The sequence below is a fragment of the Sorex fumeus genome, unplaced genomic scaffold (genome assembly GCF_029834395.1).
Source record: "Sorex fumeus unplaced genomic scaffold, SorFum_2.1 ptg000035l, whole genome shotgun sequence".
Classification (NCBI taxonomy): Eukaryota; Metazoa; Chordata; class Mammalia; order Eulipotyphla; family Soricidae; genus Sorex; species Sorex fumeus.
This window is the reverse complement of record NW_026606092.1, coordinates 21336578-21356430: the sequence shown is the minus strand read 5'-3', so window position 1 is coordinate 21356430 and position 19853 is coordinate 21336578. Positions and strand designations below refer to the sequence as shown.

At 37.4% G+C, this 19853-nt stretch overlaps 1 protein-coding gene across 1 annotated transcript in view; it reads right to left on the bottom strand.

The window, feature by feature from the left end:
• The window catches only part of ZEB2 (zinc finger E-box binding homeobox 2), a 138996-nt gene that overhangs the window by 18151 nt on the left and 100992 nt on the right, over positions 1–19853 (bottom strand). The window contains exons 5-6 of the mRNA XM_056117677.1: positions 2027–2215; positions 1110–1324 (exon numbers count right to left, since the gene is read on the bottom strand). Coding sequence (XP_055973652.1) covers positions 1110–1324; positions 2027–2215 — 404 coding nt within the window. The remainder of the gene's footprint in view (positions 1–1109; positions 1325–2026; positions 2216–19853) is intronic.

The following is a 19853-nucleotide window of genomic DNA, read 5'->3' as shown; positions in this document are numbered from 1 at the left end:
AGTTTTTATAACTGAACTTGGAAGAACTGCAGGTGACAAGTTAGAAATGGAATGATTTACATGAGCCGTTCTCTTAAAAGTTGAGTGACATTCCTCAATATAGGATCATCACTACTGCTAGGTTGTGTTTGTTTATTCTCATTTTTTTTTATTCAACTAAAATAAAACGTATACAAAGCTTAAGAATTTTATAGATCTACTTTTACTAATTTTCAAAACATCTAGTTTAGGAAAACTAATGTAGAGGAATTCCATATCTATAGGGTCAGTTTTTGGAACTTAAGGTACACCAATTCTATCACCATGTGAACATATCATAATACAAATCTGCAGTCATTTCTCCCAGGAGTCTAGAGAGAGCAGTTTTGCTAAAACATTTAAGGGACAGTGTGAATCAATCCCATCCAACATTTTAAGGATTTATAAAGCTTTGCTTGCCTGTCCATGATAGTTTCATTTTTACCATAAGTAAGTCAAAAGATATAGAGAAATTTCAAGAGTTAGCTACAAATACGCATGAGACGAAGGAATTGTTTTTAACAGACGTACACTTTCGTATTAGTCCAGGCTGCTACATTTGCATGTATATATTATATGCATTTTAGATTTTCTTTAGAACACTTAATTAGATTTCATAAACTAGTAGCAGCCTCTAAAAATACTCAGGGTATTTGAAGGTGTTTATATGACAAATGAAAAAAAAAAAGCTCAGTTTTTTTCTATGCTTAGATCCTGTATTAAAAAAATTCTAAGTAAAACTAGGTGAAAAATGGAATTAAAATTGCTGAGATGTTTAATAATGTATAATTAAAATGCTACAATTTCATTCACTTTTTGTAGAACATAAAATGAAACTAAAGTCAAGTTAAAGTGCAAATAAAATTTCTAAATTAGAAATTAACACACTCATTCGATCGTGAACATAAGACTATTAAATCATATTAGAAGAGACCATCAAAAAATCATTTAGACCTCAATTAAAGCTATTACCATTAAAAGATCTGCATCTTCAAAATGCCATGAAAAATTAATAATGATTGCCAATCAAAGCAATATCGTTTCTCTAAGGGGTTATTATAGAAAGAAATCACTTAAAACCAACCCCCCACCTGATCTGTCCCTGGCTTGTGCGTCACCATATGCCGCTCGAGCTGGGTGCGGTAGGCAAACGTGTAGCTACAAAGAGGGCAGGAAAAGTTCTCTTCATTCTTCTCGTGGCGGTACTTGATGTGCTCCTTCAGTGATGTCAAGCGCTTGTAGCCCCGGTCGCAGTAGGGGCAGGTCAGCAGTTGGGCAAAAGCATCTGGAGTTCCAGGTGGCAGGTCTGTAGCCGAGAGACGAGAGGGAGAGAAGCAGGCCAAAAGGTCAGTAAATCAATGGCAGCTAATGGGCTGAGTGCCCGGGATGGTATGACAGGAATCACTGCAATCTGCTCCACGAGAGTGCCACCATTGCACTCGGTCATCCAGCACTCCGGTCCCCTTGCACACCCAGTGTCGCCTCGGCAAAACCAGCTCGCCCAGTGCTAGGAAATCAATTAATCACTGGAGCTTTTGGGGCGGGGGGAATTTAAACGGCAGAGAAATGAGAAAAATTCTCTTTAGGTGATGGACACTGTGGAGGGAACCTTTAGTCACACATGACTCAGGCCAGGGCCGGTGGAGAGAATTTCTCAGGTGTCACTCGAGAGGGACGAAAGGCGAGGGTCACTATTCTCATCTCCCTGCCATCAACCCCCCAAAAGTGAAATATTTCAGAAAGATCGAAATCAATTTGGATATTTTTATCTCTTAGAAATAGGCTCTAATTGTTCTTGTTCTTTATTGGATGTACAAATGACACAAATTTGCTGACAAAAAAAATTTCACAATACCCTAAAATTACAGTTCTAATCTTTGCTCATGAAATTCCATGCCTCTGCAGCTGTTCTTCGAATTTTAAGGTAAACACCCAGGCATGTAGTGCATTTGTAATTGTAACAGCTGCAGAGGTCAGTGTAGTGGCTAAAAATGAATTACAGCCTCACCATTTTCTTCTTGCCCATTGGCCTCTGGTGTGCCAAGGCGAGACAGCTCTTCGGGGGCTTCTGGGTAAATAATGGCTGTGTCACTGCGCTGAAGGTACTCCTCGATGCTGACTGCATGACCATCGCGTTCCTCCAGTTTTCTTTTGGCAAAGTATTCTTCAAAGTCCGCTGTGCAATTTGCATTCTTAACTGAAATCATCAAAGAAAAAACGTTTTTTTTTCAGGCCTTCCCAGGAGCTCAAGACCACTTACGTGATTATTAATAAGAAATGTTCTCTTGCAAAAGGATTACAAACACCTGGTTTATGTGCAAGGAGCTTTGGAGATGACAATTATTGACTGAATACTTATTCTCCAAGTATACGCATAAAAAAAGAGGACACATTGTTTTAAGTTCAACGTTCTTCTTCCTGGAATACTAGTCTGCATTATTCACCAAGAATGAAAGAAAATTTTAAATGCTATTTAAGGGGAAATTTTCTTAAAAATCAACAGCACTATGTTTCTTTTCCTCATGCATAATCATGAAAGAGAAATAAGGTTAAAGCTACTTTATTAGTCTACAGAAAACTTCCCTCTTTTTTCAGAAAAAGCATATTTAATTTTTGTTGTCCATTAAACTTAACGTTTTAAACCACAGATACATCCTGTTACTAAATATAAGCTTTTAACCCTCCACCTTCTGAATATCACAGATGGCCAGTACTCTGCAGTCTGAGGCAGATGTGAAAGGACTGATATTCCTAGAGAGATAACTATGCCACTTGGTAAAAAAACAAAACAAAACAAAACATCAAAGATGGTAACTTCTGTTTCTCTATAATTTCAATATTTAAGCTTAGTTATTTTAAAGCTACTGCAAATAAAATTAAGCTTACCGCAAAAATATATTGGATAAAGTAATGGAAGGAACTAAAAAACATAATATATTGCTCTGTGCTTTTTATGTTTAACTTGTAAATTTTTTAGCAACTTGGATCAAACTCTTTGTACAGTTGAAACTTTTAGATGTGCCCGTGAAATAAGTTGTGACTTTAATATCCTAAATAAGAATTGCTTATGCAAAACAAAGTTGGTTGCATGCGTGTTACATTTTTATCTACAGAAATAGGTGAGAAAAAGTGCTTAGCTAGTACAATGAATGGAAAATTCTTCCATACTTTTGGGAAGCTGTTAACCTTTATGCCACTATATTCTCTACCTCAACTTCTCAGTCACTAAAGCTATAAAAGTATTTTTTATACTAATTCTCCTGCGCTATTTGTGGCAGGATGATATTCAAGCAAGCCAGTCCATTTTTACTTTTGGCTTCAACTATTATGAACTTGTGGCTTATAGATGAAAAGAACAGAAAGTGTAATATTCTTTTAATTCAACAAGTTTTTACCGAATGCTTGGGATGTGATAGGTATCACACAGGTCCAGTTTCATCTTTCAGGAAGCCGTGAGGATGATCAATATAAATGTTTTTATTCCAACAATGAATATAACAATACAAATTCGGCTAAGAGTTTTAAGAGAAAGTTGTAGGGTGTTGTAGCAGCAGTAACAGGGTTTGATGGACTCTAGATTGGACTTACTTTGATTGATAATGTGGTGGAAGTGCACTCTTTACATGAATGTGGTGACTAGAAGGAGAACAGAACATTTTCTGTTTTTGTTTTGGGGTCACATCTGGCTATGCACTCAGAGATTTCTCCTGGTGGGATTCCATATATGGGTACCATATATGGTACCAAGGATTAAACTGGGATCAGCGGCATGCAAGGCAAGCATCCTACCCACTGTACTACCGCTCCAGCCCTGAAGCAAAGAATTAACTTTATAATCTGAAAAGAGAGCAGTGACGTGCAGAATGAAAGGGGATAGTATGGTATATGGATAGAAAGGCATGTAGAAACTAAACCATGTAGATTGTGGTAGCTCTGTTAAGAATTGTTAGGAGATACTGGGAGCCAATAAAGGTTATAAAGCAAAGTGAATGGCTAGATAAAATTATAGATAGATGATTTTTGAAACCAGTTAGGAGGTTCTTGTCATAGGCCAGATAAAGGTTAAGGAATTGGGGATGGAGTCACCTAGAAATAGCTGGATTTGAGAGATACTTTAGTAAAGTCTCTGTACTTGGGAAATAGTGTCCTCAGGAGTGAGTGGCAAACTACTCCTTAGATTCAGGCTCTTCAATTTTAATGGATGGCAGTGATATACACCAGAACAAGAAGCAAGGAAATTATACTGAGTCTTAAAAGCATGCATAAATACATTGGATCAAATAGAAATAAATTGGGAACATTACAATTGTAGAAAATTAAATAAAGCATCAATTGCGATGTCACACATTTTGTGATGTCACACATACTTTTATGTCACACATTTCTCTTTTGCTAATTCAACTTTTGTTAAGTTTAATCAAAGCATAAATCTGATTCTGAGAACTGCATTTTCTTCAAACATAGTTTTGGAATGTGCAATAGAGGATTAATAGTATGAATCTTAAAATTTTGTTGTTTAAATCTTTTTATGAACTCTTATGTCTTAAATATTTACTTAAAAGAACATGGACTACATTAGGATTACCTTTTATGCATGAATATTCATAGTGCTATTGATGCTTTCCAAAAGATATTTATTGGTTCTGATCACCCTTTGACTTATGCCATTAAATCACAAGGGAATATGAAGGAACCATCAACTTTTACAACATTTTGGTCCACTCTTTTATAACATCAATATCATATCTACTAAAAAATCACCTCTTATTATTAAAAAACAAAAGTGGACCCAAAGTGAGCCTTTTTAGCTACCTGCTCTGACCAAGCCTGACTTCTTTTTTCCAGTACTGTGGTAGTAGAATACAATGTTAATAGCCCCTATTAGTACCCAAACCATATGTCAGTGGTAAGGCAGAATTTATTTAAGTTTTTTGAGAACACAGTCTCATTTGACAATCCTTAGAGTAACCTAGTAAAATTGATGGATGTATATTTAACATCCTAATTTTATCTTGATATTTCAGCAACTATTTGAATTATCTGGCTATCTTTGCATGAATTTCCATTTGCATATGAATGTTTCCATCAGAAATGTAATCAAATGCAAATTCAATTGGATTTGCATTAATAGCTTTTTCGGCTTAAAAGGGAGGAAAATTTTGATTTTTCTGGATAGGCAAACTAAACTGCATCTAGATACACGACTGGCATTTGAAGAGGCAATTCACTTGCTAGATCAAATTTGGCCATACTAGATGTCTATGTCAAGTGTGATGGGAACAAAAGGTATCAAATAATGTGTTCTCTTTCAAAGCCATCTTTGATCATTTTTGTATCCTGAGTGTCTGTTGCATATACTGCCTAGAAATTAATAGGCTCTTAAGAATCACTCATGGATTGAGTATGGGAAAAATTAAGTTCTTAACTCTAATCTTGGTGTAAGAATCTTCTAGTGAAAGCAAGTATAAGCTAAGCAATTCATAGTGGAGTTAGGGATTTAGACCTACTCTATTTAGGCAATTGTTGGTGTTAGTAAATACTTTCAAGTATTTATTACTCTCCAATGAGTAGTCAAAAGGAGTTCTATGAAGAAAATAGCATTAAATCAGTTAAAGTTCCGTTAAGAATTTTTATCATGAGGTATAGGTAGCGCTATTAGTTATCTATCGCTTGTATCGAGATTCACATAAGAGACCTGAAGTCTAATCTTCAATAAATGAGTATGACGATCATTCATATAATTTAATTTTGTTATGGGGTTACTACAGGCAGTGGTAGCATAAGTTTTTTTTCTGAGCAGCATGACAACATTCTCCTTTGCTTGAAGAAGATTCCCATATTACTGACTGCCAAATATTATAGTTCTTAAGAGAGATGCCATGTTATTGAACGGTCCTGATCTCCTAGTTAGAGTGGATTAATGTGCACCTGAAGTGAACCCAACTGAGTCTTCCATTCTCTCTGCCAAACCATTGATTGGTCCAAAGGTCACCAATTGATCCCATTGAGTTCAGTAACACCTTCCCTATAATTTCAGAACTTTGATCCAAAAGGAGCATCATGGCTCTTTTCCTCTCAACAGACTACTGCTATATGCTATAGAAGAGAGGAATTCATGTTTTCCATGCAGAATAAGATTTATGAAGCACAAGAATAAAAAAGACACATAGAAAGAAACAGGCAACACAGCAAATTCTGCATTTCCAACTCCTCCTTACTCCCAGGAATGTACCTCTGTGCTTCCAATGGTTTTCTTTCGGAACTTTTGAGCTGAAAAATTCTCTTTTCTACTTGAGGCTGTGTGGTATTTTCATCAATTAGATCCCAATTAATTCTAATTGCTATAACATAGATGAGCTTCAACTTTGGCTAATCAGAATTATTGGGATGGATGGACTTTGGATTCTATTTAAGAGTTTACAATCTTAGCTTTTATAGGGATTTTGTAATACTGTATAGTGGACACAAGAATGGGGTTGGAATTTTTCAAGAAAGTTATAGAATCCCCCTTGCATATTTTTGTGAAATATCAGCCTCACTTTCCATTCCTCTCCCTCCCATCCTGTAATGCTCTTCAGTCTTTGATCTTCAAGGAAGAACTGCCAAGACACACTGACAGGGGATATTTGTATAGTACTTATGATCAAGCCATAACAAGAATATCTTCTCCAGAGATTTTTGCATTTAGTCCTAAAATTTACCCCAACACTTTGTAAATAGCTCAACCTTCCCTAAGGTTAGGTTGACTTTCCTCTATCAAAGAAAAGTTTTTTCATTAATTAAAAATGTTTCTTGTGACCACATATATTCTAATAATGCCTGGGTAAATTTCTAGGACCTTCCATAAAGTCTCTAATTTCCTGTAAATACTTGGCCTCCCTTAGAAATGTTTTTTATAATACTTTCATATTTACCTTTATGTACAGCTCAAATAGATGTACATAAATAGAGAATGCTAAATGTCTATGTGAATCAATTTTTAAAAAAAAAATATTCCTTGTAAAATAAGTGATGTGATGTTAGTAGAATTCTAAATCGAAGAGAGATATTGGTTTATACATCACTTGATATTTTGTAAGATCATACTTAAAGATTCTGGTTTTTGTTTGCTTTTGTTTTTGTTTGGGGGCAACATCTGATGGAGCTCAGGGCTTACTTTAGCAGTGCCCAGGGGACCATTTGCAGAGCAGGGGATCGAACCAGGATCAGTCACATAAGACAAGCATCTTATCCCCTGCTCCATCTCCTTGACCCAATATTTTTTAAAGTGAGCACTGGTTTGGGACATATCTGAAAGGGTAGAGCACATGCTTTGCATGTAGGAGACCTGGGTTCAATATTAAGCATCACTTAGCTTTCTGAGCACTGCTGGGTGTGAACGGAAATGTAAAAAAAAACAAACAAAAAACCCACACAAAGTTGAATTTTACTTAGTGATTAAAAAGAAAAGGAGAGACTGTGATACTCGTTCCTTCTTTTTTCTGCTTCCTCCCTCCCCCCTTTTTTTGGAACTACACCAAGTGATGCTCAGGGGCACTTATGCTCTGGGGACCATGGAATATGAGAGACTGAACCTAGGGCTCTGGCATGCATAGCAGATGCTCCTGCCCTTTAAGCTATCTCCCAGTCTGTGTTTCACTCTACTTTTATCAACTTGTCATGTATTCCCTTTATTTGTAATAAGCATGTGTTCATAGAGGAAGACAGGTACTATATTATCACGGTCTAGTAACCAGAACGCTTTAAATTTTCATAAAAAATTGAAGAAATACATTTGAATATTATGCTAAGTCATTTTAATAAACATCAAAATGAATAAGTAATTCTTTTGGAAAAGAAAATAACTTGGAGGGTCTAGTATAGCTGAAGCAAGTATATGTGAAAACACTGAGTAGAGTCATTCATCCATCTCTTTGTTTAATAACTGTTTATTGAATGCCTACTAGTGCCAGAGCGTGTGCTTGGGGATGAGGACATAATGTTGACTGATAAATTTCCTCCTCTTTTTCTGAGTCTCATAGTTAGAGACACTCACAAAACTATTCTGATTCTGCAATAGACAAACATATAAACACATATATGTATAAGGGAGTTTGATGCACCTACATATGAAAACTTTCTCTGAATAAGGCAGGAACTTTGCATGCCTGCACAACCTGCCTTTGACTCATTTCATCTATCAAGGTGAAGGGATGGAGAAGTCACAAAGCTAGTAACTGTTCCTCGTCTTTGTGAAAAATACTTTGTTAGTATTTCAGATTGTCAAGAAAACACAGTACATGCTCTTAAAATTTAGTCATTTCTATTGAATTTTTCAGCTTAAAAAAGCCCATACTTTGCATTTGCTAGGGTACATAAATTCTCATGGCTACTTTGTTTAATGTCAACTAATGAATGACATATAAGCACACCATTATTAAAAATGCATGTGCGCCTTTCTGCTGAAGACTTCTAAAGCACATATTGGTACCAGATATCTAAAATCAACGTGAGGGAAGGGGATGATCTTTCTCCCACTACACAGTTACATACACAGTCTAGCAGAGCCTGTGACTGATCCAGCAATGTGTCCTAAGCCAGAAAGGCATGTCAGGAGCAACAGTGTTTTCTTCTCTTCTTGGGAATCAGTGCAGTGTCTCAGCCAGTCTCTTCACAGTGTACTCTGACATGGCTTCACTCCGGGCAACACATGTTAAGTTGCCAATGAGCCTTTCCATGAGTAAGAGCACTAGGAGAGAGGGCTGCAGAAGGGACAGTGGGCCATGAGACTGTGGTCTTCTACAGAATCAACAATCTCCCTGAACATCAGGAAGCAGCTCAGTCAGGAATAGAGTCTCATTTTAAGGCTAAATTTTAAAGTAAGGTATAGGGACTATTAAGGTTTAGAAACTTCGAGCCTTTAGGTAGTTTGATTTGCTCTGTACTCGGTATAGGATCTATTGCTTAGAAACATTTTTCAAGTTAGATAACATGTTTTAATCCTTCCCATGACTGTGTAATCTTACACTTTCGGATTGGCATACTACTGCAAACATTTTAGACTCTTTTATTATATTTGGGGAAAGTTTATGAAGTAAAAAGGTGGTGCCCAGGAATTCCATGACTTTTTCCTATGTCTCTTGTGGAGACACCTCAGGATGGTCTTAAACAATGGTTTTCAAAATACACTTATGCCGCTGGCGTAGTATCACCTGGGGATTTGTTCCAAATGCAAATCCTTGGGATCCACCTCAGACCTACTGATTCAGCAACTGGTGATTTAATAAGCCCTCTAAAGCACCCGGATGCATAGTCAGTTTATTAATCACTAAACTGGAATACTATGCAGCTGTGAGAATAAATGAAGTCATGAAATTTGCCTATAAATGGATGGACATGGAGAATATCAAGCTGAGTGAAATGAGTCAGAAGGAGAGGGACAAATATAGAATGAAGTCGCTGTCACTGTCCTCCCGTTGTTGATCGATTTGCTTGAGCGGGCCCAGTAACGTCTGCATTGTGACAATTGTTACTGTGCTTGGTATATCGAATACACCACAGGGAGCTTGCCAGGCTTCACCGTGCGGGCGAGATACTCTCAGTAGTTTGCCAGACTCTCTGAGAGGGGCGGAGGAATTGAACTTGGGTTGGCCATGTTGGCCGCTTGTAAGGTAAATGCCCTACCTGCTGTGTTATAGCTCCAGCCCATATATTAGAAGACTATGTATATACATATATATATTCTAATATACTAATATCCACAGTCATGGAAAACAAGATCTAGGAGGACTGGTCAGTGGTTGAAATCAACCACAAATGTATGTGGGGAAAAGGGTAGGTACGATAGGAAGGGACAAGTATGACGATAATAGCTGGAAATTATCACTCTGGACAAGAACGAAGTGCTAAAAGGAGGCAAAGGGAAATTACCTGATAACCTTTCAGTATCTGTGTTGCAAACCACAATGCCTAAAAGGAAAAGAGAGACAGAGACAGAGAGACAGAGGGATGGAAAAGAAAGAGAGAAGGGGAAAGGAGAGATAGAGAATGGGAAAAGCGCCTGCTATAAATGCAGGGTGGGGCATGGGGATGGAGAGCAATGGGAGGGAATCTGGGGATATTGGTACTGGGAAATGTACACTGGTAGAGGGATGATACTGGAACACTGAAACCTAATCATGAACATCGTTGTAAGAGTCTATCTCACAATGATTCTATAAAAAAATTAAAAAGGAACATTAACTTCAGAAATTCAATTCTCTGCCATAAATTGGCTCAAGAAGGCATTCCTTCATTTGGTGTGAAGACAGCACAGAATTTTTCTCACATCAGAGAGCCTTCTTGATTGTCTCTAGCTGAGTCCCTCTGAACTTATTGAATTCAGTTTGTAGTACTCACATCTTTGTAAGAGTGAATTTTCTAATCTCTGAGCTGACAGAGACGTGAAACCCATTTTACTGGCAGTGAATCACTGATGCCTACTACAGTGCCTGATATACAGCTGATGCTCAGTGATTCGATTCAGACTCCTCATTTGGCTCACCTATTTTGTTATGTCCTTTTTTGTTATGTCTTATCTCGAAAATGAGCTCACATATACTTTCTGGAGTATGCTCAAAGCTTCAGAACTAAAAAGTTTTGATGAATAAATGATCCCAATTGATTTGCTTTTTATAATTGACTGGCTCAGCCTAGAGAACATTATCATTTCTTCTCAATTAAAAATTCAAAGGTACGAGGGCTGGAACAATAGTACAGCATGTATGGTGTTTGCCTTGCACACAGCCAACCCGGGTTCGATTCCCAGCATCCCATATGGTTCCTCAAGCATCACCAGGAGTAACTCCTGAGTGCAGAGCCAGGAGTAACCCCTGAGTATTGCTGGGTATGACCTCCCCTCCAAAAAAAAAGCAAAAGAAAAAAATTTCAAAGTTACATTGCTTTGTGGAGGAAGAAGCACCTACCCAGATTGGGAGAAAAAATACTTTGGAGTGACTGGAAACCATAGACAACATTATGAGGGAAACAGGACCTATTAAATTTATAGTGAATGAATGAATGAAAGACACAGTCAAGAAGCATGGGTATCAGTTATTTCTTGTGGGAATGATGACTGTGAAGTGGAGATAGCTGCTCCTAATCGCAAACAAAGTTAATACAACCACAACTTTTATTAGCCAGGAAGTGACAAACTCTTCTTGGTGTCCGCTGATTATAGTTTAGAAATGACCCTCCAAGGGTTACTTCTGTTTTTCTCTGCTCAGAACTGATCTTTCTCCAATTTCTTTTTAAAAACCTGTGTAAATTAATTTAAAATTTTTTTCTTTGTTGCTTTTGGGTCACACCTGACTGTGCTTAGGACCTACTCTTCTGTGTGTTCTCAGGGATCACTCCTGGCATGGTTCAGGGGACCATATGTGGTGCCCGGGATTGAATGTAGGTTGGTCATGTGCAAAGCAAGTGGTTTAACCACTGTACTATCTCTCAGGTCTAATTAAAAAATTTAAATGATGATTTTCATGACATATCTGGCTGGATGACCAAAACTCTTCCAACAAAAAAAACATGTGACAGATGTAAACAAAAGAAAATCTCATGCTGTGTAATAGCATGTCTTCTCATTAAGCATTAGGCACTAATCAAATTTTTGGATAGTCTTACACAATTGTTAACACTGTACATCCATGCAGCATTTGCTGAAAAATATACTGTGACCAAACTGGGGTGAGTTGGGTGTTCCGTGTCAGAAAGTAAACTAACTGAGGTTTTCAAATTGAAATATGAGCAATTGGAAGTTATTAAACCAAGAAGATTAGAGTAAAAATTACATAAATTTTCTTGCTCTTTTGTTTTGCTTTGGGGGGGCATATCTGACGGTGCTCAGGGGCTACTCTGCCTCCAATGATGGGGCCTCTGCCTCCAATTCCATGAGCTTTATCTCTGGGTGATTTCTTTTTTATACCTCATTTTCTCTCTGCTCATGTACGACTTATCACCAGAAGTAATAATTTAAGGGTTAGACTTTGTACCACATTGTGTCTTACTTAGTCTAGATCTAGATCTTCACTGAAATTCTATTGTTTTGGAGACATGGAGGAAAAATCCTATAAATCTGAATTAAATTGACATTTCTATGTGGTAGTAAATATCTGATGCATCCTCTTTTTCTTCCTAGCTCTTATCCAAATATCTTTTCTGAGGTATAAGCAAGCAAGACCAGCTACATAACTTTGGGGGTTCAGTGTGTATTGGTAACAGCAGATCATTAAACCAAAAACAAGATCCTTTTAAGCCCAGGACCCCGCGCAACTGTTTATGTTGCAAATGCAAAATACTAGCCTTGGATATAGTATCATGAGATGGAAGCCCCTGCACTTTAAACACTCGTCAACTTGTTCAGCCTGTACTTTTTGTTTTCATTTGCTCATGTACCCCAGTAAAACCTCTTTAGAAGAAAGGGTAGGGTGGGATGGAGTCCAACCGCCCTAGTCTAATTTCCTCATTTAACACATGATACAAGTAAGGTACAGTGAGGTTAATGATTCATACACAGTTACACAAATAATGTCTGGAAGTGCTGCATGTGGAATTCATGTGTCTTGACCTTTCACCTTATCGCATAATGATTCAGTGTGAGGGAAAGAGAGGAGAGAGAAACCTTTTCAGCTTTTCATCACTTTCAAATAACTTGATACAATTTGAATAGACTCTACATGCTGAAAAGATGATCTGGACATTAAGAGTAATTCTAATTAGCAATATTATAATATTAAAAATTGATAGGGAAAGCTAATAAAATGCCTACTTCTATATAAGTAAAACAGTTAAATTTAGCTCTTTTTCTTATTTTTCTTTATATGTTGCTGGTCTTCTGAATTCTATGCTCTTGTTATTTTTACCCTGTGATCCACATCTGGGTTACTGGGGCAAAGAGAAAACATTGTAAAATGTCTTCACTCCAGATGCTTATTTTAAATTTGCATTTACTGTTTAGGGATTGTATTCTAGTAATTTGGTGAATCATGTTTCTACAGAAACTCAATATGGAATGACTTTGTGAAGCCCTTTGTAAAGGTGAATTTTTGCTAACCATTATAGTTATAGTAAACCAAAAAAAAATTCTGAAGCTTAACATAAGACTTGAGCTCAAGAAAAAAACTTTATTCATGGTTCATTTTGTTTTCCCATTTCATATATTACTTGTTTATCCCCCACATGCTTAATGATATCCTCCCACATGCGTTCCACTTCTTCAGATTAAATGAAACTGTGTCATCCCTCGATAATATCTCATCCCTCACAAACCTTTCCAGCAGAGCTATTCCTGCTTTCATTTGTCTTAACACACAGAGCAAAGAAGATGGGTCCACGTATTCCTTCATTTATACCACTGTTCAAACCATTGTTCTATTTTATGAATTTACTCATCACTTATTTGTTTGAATATTTTCTTCTTAATTCCACAAACAACACATATTTGCATGTATACATATTGCACCTAATGAGAGAGCATGGAGGAAAGAACCAACTTAAACTCTGCCCTCAATAGCCTCCAATCAATGACAAATTTTTTGAGATCTGACTCATCAATTATTTGCCATCATCAGTATTTTAGGACACAAACCACACTTGACACTAACCTATCCCATCATTATGATTAACCCAGGGTGCAATTCCTATCACTCTGGAAAACTTCATCACTCAAAAAAAAGTTCATGAAGAATTCTGACTTCAAAGCACTTTGACTTTCTCTGGCCAACCACTTGGATGGCCCATAGCTTGGTATTGGGTCAAACCAGGGACAATTATATCTCTGTCAACTGAAGCTCAAAACTTCCACTCCTGATTGCAACCATTGGTCCTTCAATCATCTTTGAGTTCCTCATTCATTTGCAACAGATCTTTAGAGATACCTTGGAAAATCCCTGGGTCCAGTTCACCCATTTATTATTATTATTATTATTAACTTTTTAGGTCACACTTGGTGATGCTCAGTGGATAGTCCTGGCTCTGTAATCAAGAATTACTCCTCATAATTCTCAGGGGACCATATGGGATGCTGGAGATCAAGCCCAGGTCAGCCACATGTAAGGCAATTGCCCTACCCACTGTACTATCACCCCAGCTCCCCAGTTTACCCATTATGATGTCATTTGCTACTGTTAATTTTAGAGCTGAAAAACTACTTCCATTGCTCTTTCTTAGTTTTGTAGAAACTTTTGCCTTGCAAGAGTAAAACCAGGCCAAATTTCTCTGCTCCTTGAGTATCCAAAATGTCTAAAGAAAACTGATTATATGTTTCAATTTTGTATCAAAATGAGATTTTTTTCTAAAATGTTTTTGAAATTCCATCCACTGCCCACAACAATTTTTTTTTGTTTTGTTTTTGGGTCACACTTGGCGATGCACAGGGGTTACTCCTGGCTCTGCACTCAAGAGTTACTCTTGGTGGTGCTCAGGGGACCATATGGGGTGCTGGGAATTGAACCCGGGTTGGCCGCATGCAAAGCAAACGCCCTACCCCCTGTTCTATCTCTCCAGCCCCCCACAACAATTATTTTAACTTTCTACTAACTTTTTACCCTGCAAGATTCTAATCCTACTTCTATTTCCTTACAGTCACCTGAAGAGCTTTTTTCCCTATCTAGGGGGCAACTCACATGATGCAAATTCCTTGAGCTACCTGGGGGCTGGAACGATAGCACAGCGGTAGGGCGTTTGCCTTACATGCAGCCAACATGGCCGACCCGAGTTCGATTCCTTCGCCCCTCTCGGAGAGCCCGGCAAGCTACCGAGAGTATCTCGCCCGCATGGCAGAGCCTGGCAAGCTCCCCATGACATATTCAATATGCCAAACACAGTAACAACAAAGTCTCCAATGGAGACATTACTGGGCCCGCTCGAGCAAATCGATGATCAACAGGAGGGCCTTTTTACCTGAAATTCAATGTAAATCTTATTCTTCTTTTTATCCTGCTGCTCAAAAACTATATACCTTTATCCGTAGTCCACTATCATTGAAAGTTATTCCCTTATAGCTCTTTAGACAACTCACTTCATCTTTCAGTCAGTCTGCTATTATATTTTCAGCCAATATTTTCCCTCTTCCCATTCCCTCCTTCTGTTCCTTGCTTCCTTCCTTCCTTCCCAGAAGCATATTCAACAAAACCTTAATCTGAATAAAATCTTTCCCGAAGTTTGCTATTTCCTTATTGCATCTATTTTCTATCTTTCATATCTGATCTTTCACTCTTTCAGAAACTTTCTACAATATTAAATACTTTAATTTTTTGCTTTTTTTTTTTTTTTTGCATACCTGGTTGTGCTCAGAACTTCACCCTGGCTCTCTGCTCAAGAATCACTCCTGTTGGACTTGGGGAACAGCACTCCACCCATTGTACTATCACTTTCGTTTCAATATTACTTATCATTTAAGCCTATATAGCTTGTAGGAGCTTGTAAGTAAACCATCTTAATCCATGCCATTATAATCATTAATAATAATAATAATACTTAGCAAGAGTAGAACATTTGTACGTTCAAATATTGTGCTAAACATTTTACACACATTTTTATTCATCTAACAGGGTTTTCTTCACACAATAGATTTAAACTCCTAATGACAGTGATTATTCCTTTCTCATTGTATCTTTCATGATGCTTAACAAAATGCCTAGCACTAGTACGATATCAGTAAATGAATATTGATCTAAATAGCTAAAGAACTATAATTTTTGTTCACGAATTTTGTCTACTGACATTATGATTTTTTTATATTGGCACCATATGATTTTGCATTCCTTCAGCACAGAAACTTTATCTTCTATTCCCTTCATTTCTTTCACAAGCATCAATTCAAATAGTGCAATAACTAGTCTGAATTAAGTGAATGTACCTAGTTCCTCCCTTCCTTCCTTCCTTCCTTCCTTCCTTCCTTCCTTCCTTCCTTCCTTCCTTCCTTCCTTCCTACATTCCTTCCTTCCTTCCTACCTTCATTCCTTCCTCCCTCCCTCCCTCTGTCCCTCCCTCCCTCCCTCCCTCCCTCCCTCCCTCCCTTTTTTCCTCTCTTCCTTCTTTCCTTCCTTCCTTTTCTCCCTCTCTCCATCTCTTCTTCCTCCTTTACTTTTGGGTCACTCCCAGCAATACTTGGGGACCATGTGTCAATCAACCTTGGGCCTCCCACATGTAAAGTGTATATAGACTGGCCCTTTGAGTTACTTCCCTAACCATTTTTGTTTTTTAACTCAGATTTTAGATTTTTTTTTTTTTTTTGTAACAGAAAACGTTCTTACTGCTTACAAGTTTTCTGATTTGTGTATAATCCTTGTTTTTCTCTGATTGTCACCCATTCCATCTGGGCTGAGAGAGTCAGACAGAAAGTGCAAGGACATTTTTTTTTTTACTGTGTTTGAGTACTTTTTCAAGATGAGAAAATAATTTATCTACAGGGCCAGAAAGATAGTTCAATGTGCTCAGGGCTTATTCCTGGCTGCATGCTCAAGGATCACTCCTGGTACTGCTCAAATGTCATTTGGCTGTGCCAGAGACTGAATTCAGGGTGGCCGTGTGCAAAGTAAATGCCTTACCTGCTATACTTTCTCTACTGCTCTTATATTTCTGTTTCTTAGAGGAGACATTAATAAGGAACCAGTGTAAAGGGAGCAAAAAAGGTTCACAATATATATTTATTTCTTTGTGAATAAAATATATATGTTTAGAGTTCACTTGTATATGCAAACAAACTAGCAACAACCAAAAAACCACCAAAACTGGCTAAGTGTCTACTATATGCTCGTAATTTTGTTTGAAATTTTTAAAATTATATACCATTTCATCCCTCAATGATACTTTGTACAGAGGTAAAAATGCTTTTCACTTTACTGATATAGAAATGAAGGTTTATTATACACTGCAGCTCATGTATGTAGTAATTGGCAGAGACAAAATTCAAATGCGGTATCTCTAAGTAGATCAGGAGTATCGTATAACAAGTTACCTTTCATATGTAAAAGCATTTCAATATCATACTTAAAGTACTCAAGACATGTTTAATGCCTATAGTTGAATAAATGTAGTTAGCTCTTGAACAATAATTTTCTTGTATTATGTAAAATTAGGAACTGAGATCTAAATAGGCCTTGCCTGGTTTCTAGATGTAAGGTGCTTTTCTTTTTCCAGGAAATAAAGTAAAGATGCAGGTGGTTATTAATAGCCCCTTATAACTAGAGTACTAGATTGTTTGAGTAAATATAACATTCACACATTCAAAGAGGAAAACATCAGGGGCCTATTTGGATCTTGTATTACACGTGGAACTGCATTAATGCTAATGATCACTATGTACCTAAGATAGATCCTAATTACTATTAGCATATAGACAAACTCAAGTTTATAATGCATCTCAGTTTTTTCATTTATCTAACTTAAGAAAATAATTTTTTATGCTTTAAAAGTCCAATATAATAATTTCATCCTGAGTCTGAATCTGATTAAGATTCAGAAGACGTGAGTTTCTTTGTAAAATAGTGCTTTTTTTGTCTTATGTGTTAACACATACAGTTTTCTTTCATTTTTAAAACATTAAATCCAATGTAGTAACACTAAGTGCAATGCAGAAAGCTATTAACATAAATCAGGGTTTGCAGTGCTTTAGGTTGTTATGAATCAATTTTGTTATGCTGCTAATCTAACTTTGTTGTGAAAAAGTAGCGGTAACTCTAAGGCTGCTCTTTTTTTTTCCTTTTTTTGTCACAAGTTGATTTCAGCCATTTAGTTCCTGCTTTCAGTCTCTCAAGCTGCTGGAATATTCCCTTCCACAGAGAATATATTGCTCTATTATGGTTCTCTTTCTGAGGGCCCACATTCACTAAATATTCGTCCATCCATTCATTTTACTATAATGTGTTCAATTCATGTATTTTTGTTTTCACTGATTCTCTGGGCACTTATTCAGTGGTGGTGCGAGTGGGGAGGGTCACACTTGACGGTGTTTTGCAGCTACTCCCAGCTCTGGGCTTCTGGTTACTCCCTAGAGTGCTCGGTTACTCCAAGTGGTACTGGGGATTGAACCGGGATCAGTTGCGTGCTATAACTCTGGGTCCCTGTACTGAGCATGAAAGTGCAAACAAGGAATATCATTTTCTTAAAGGAAATATTTCAGGGTCCATGCAAAGACCAAGATACACATATTAATTTAAATCAACACTCCTGTGATGTCACTATCATTATAAAATTTCCTCATTTTGAAGCTGAAGAAATATTTTTTGTTTATGAAATTAACTTAGTGAAACAGGGGCAAACAATATAAAGAGGAACGAGCTGATATTGGTGTGGTACACCTGAGGGCTGCGGGATTTCAGAAAAGGAGTGGATTGATGTGGTTTGAGGTGTTCATAGATGACCACAGAAAGGGATGTGAGCTCGCACTAAAAAAAGGAAGGGTGGGTAGAATCTGGATGCTTTAAGAAAAGGCATGTGAAAAGGATCTCAAAGAATAACATGCACAAAGATTTGGAGGTTGATATAAATGGAATTTCTTTTTGTTGTTATCAAGGGATTTGATCTGACTTGCTTTTATGGAATGGATTTCATTTATTAGTGGATGGAAAAATGTGGATTTTCCCCAGTAGGTATCAATGGATAATTAAGGATTCAAAAAAGGATATCTAGACAATGAGAAGAATTATAATCAGGATGCCAATAAATCAAATAAAGGATGATAGGAAAACTACTGACCACTGAAATTTAGCCATTTTTTTTCTTTTCATTGGGGAGATTGGAATGATTGGAGGTGAAAATAATCACTTTTGTTACTACAGACAATGGGTCACATATATATCAATCTAGAAATATGAAAGGAAGTCCAAGTACTGTTTATCTCTCATTTACTCCCTATTTATTCAAAAACCCTTTCTGGCTTAAATCATTTCAGGATTTGTGGTAGAAGACTGATCAAAGTCCCACACAATTCCTGCCTCAAACTGTTTACAATCTAGTGAAGAGAAACATACCAGAATGTGTCCAAGCTTAAAATGAGAAAATGAAGTAAAATTCATAAGCATATCCTCTCTAAGGAATGAGTGGTCAATCCTGAGTGGAGACACTAAGGTGGCTCCCTGAAGTACATAGCCTTTAAGAATGTCTAAGGGGGTTGGAGCGATAGCACAAGAAATCGTGCATTTGCCTTGCCTGGATTCGACTCCCAGCATCCCTTATGGTCCCCTGAGCACCTCCAGGAGTAATTCCTGAGTGCAAAGCCATGAGTAACCCCTGTGCATCACCAGGTGTGACCCCCCTAAAAAATGTCTAAGATGCAGTTGAGATTTTAGGAACAAGCATCTATGGGTCCTGAGAGACAGCTTCTAGGACTGGAATTGTATGATCCATATGTGGAGCTCCAGGTTTAATCCATATTACTGCATGGTAACCCCCAGCACCACCAGAAGCAACTTACAGACACCTCTAAGTGTGGCCTCAAAACATTTACAACAAAAAAGAAGCCATCTAGGTTGAGGAGGAATCATGAGGAAGAACCAAGGGATGTAAATGGTAAATACTCTATTTTTATGATGTTGTCAGAATTTTATTAGTAGTAGTTTTGTAGAATTGAAGGGGAAATTCAGAGGTATCTTCATACATAAAAAGGAATAAAATTTATCAGACATTCAGAAAAATGTGAAACATTTTCTTTTCTTTAGGTATTTGGGCCATGCCCGGTGGTGCTCAGGCTCTACTCGCTCTCTGCATGATACTTGGGGTGCATGTGGCAGTGCTGGGGGTGGGCAGGGGTGGGGGGACCATGTGGTGCTGGAAACTGAGCCTGGCCTTTCCATGTGGAAGCATTTAATTCTGTCTAT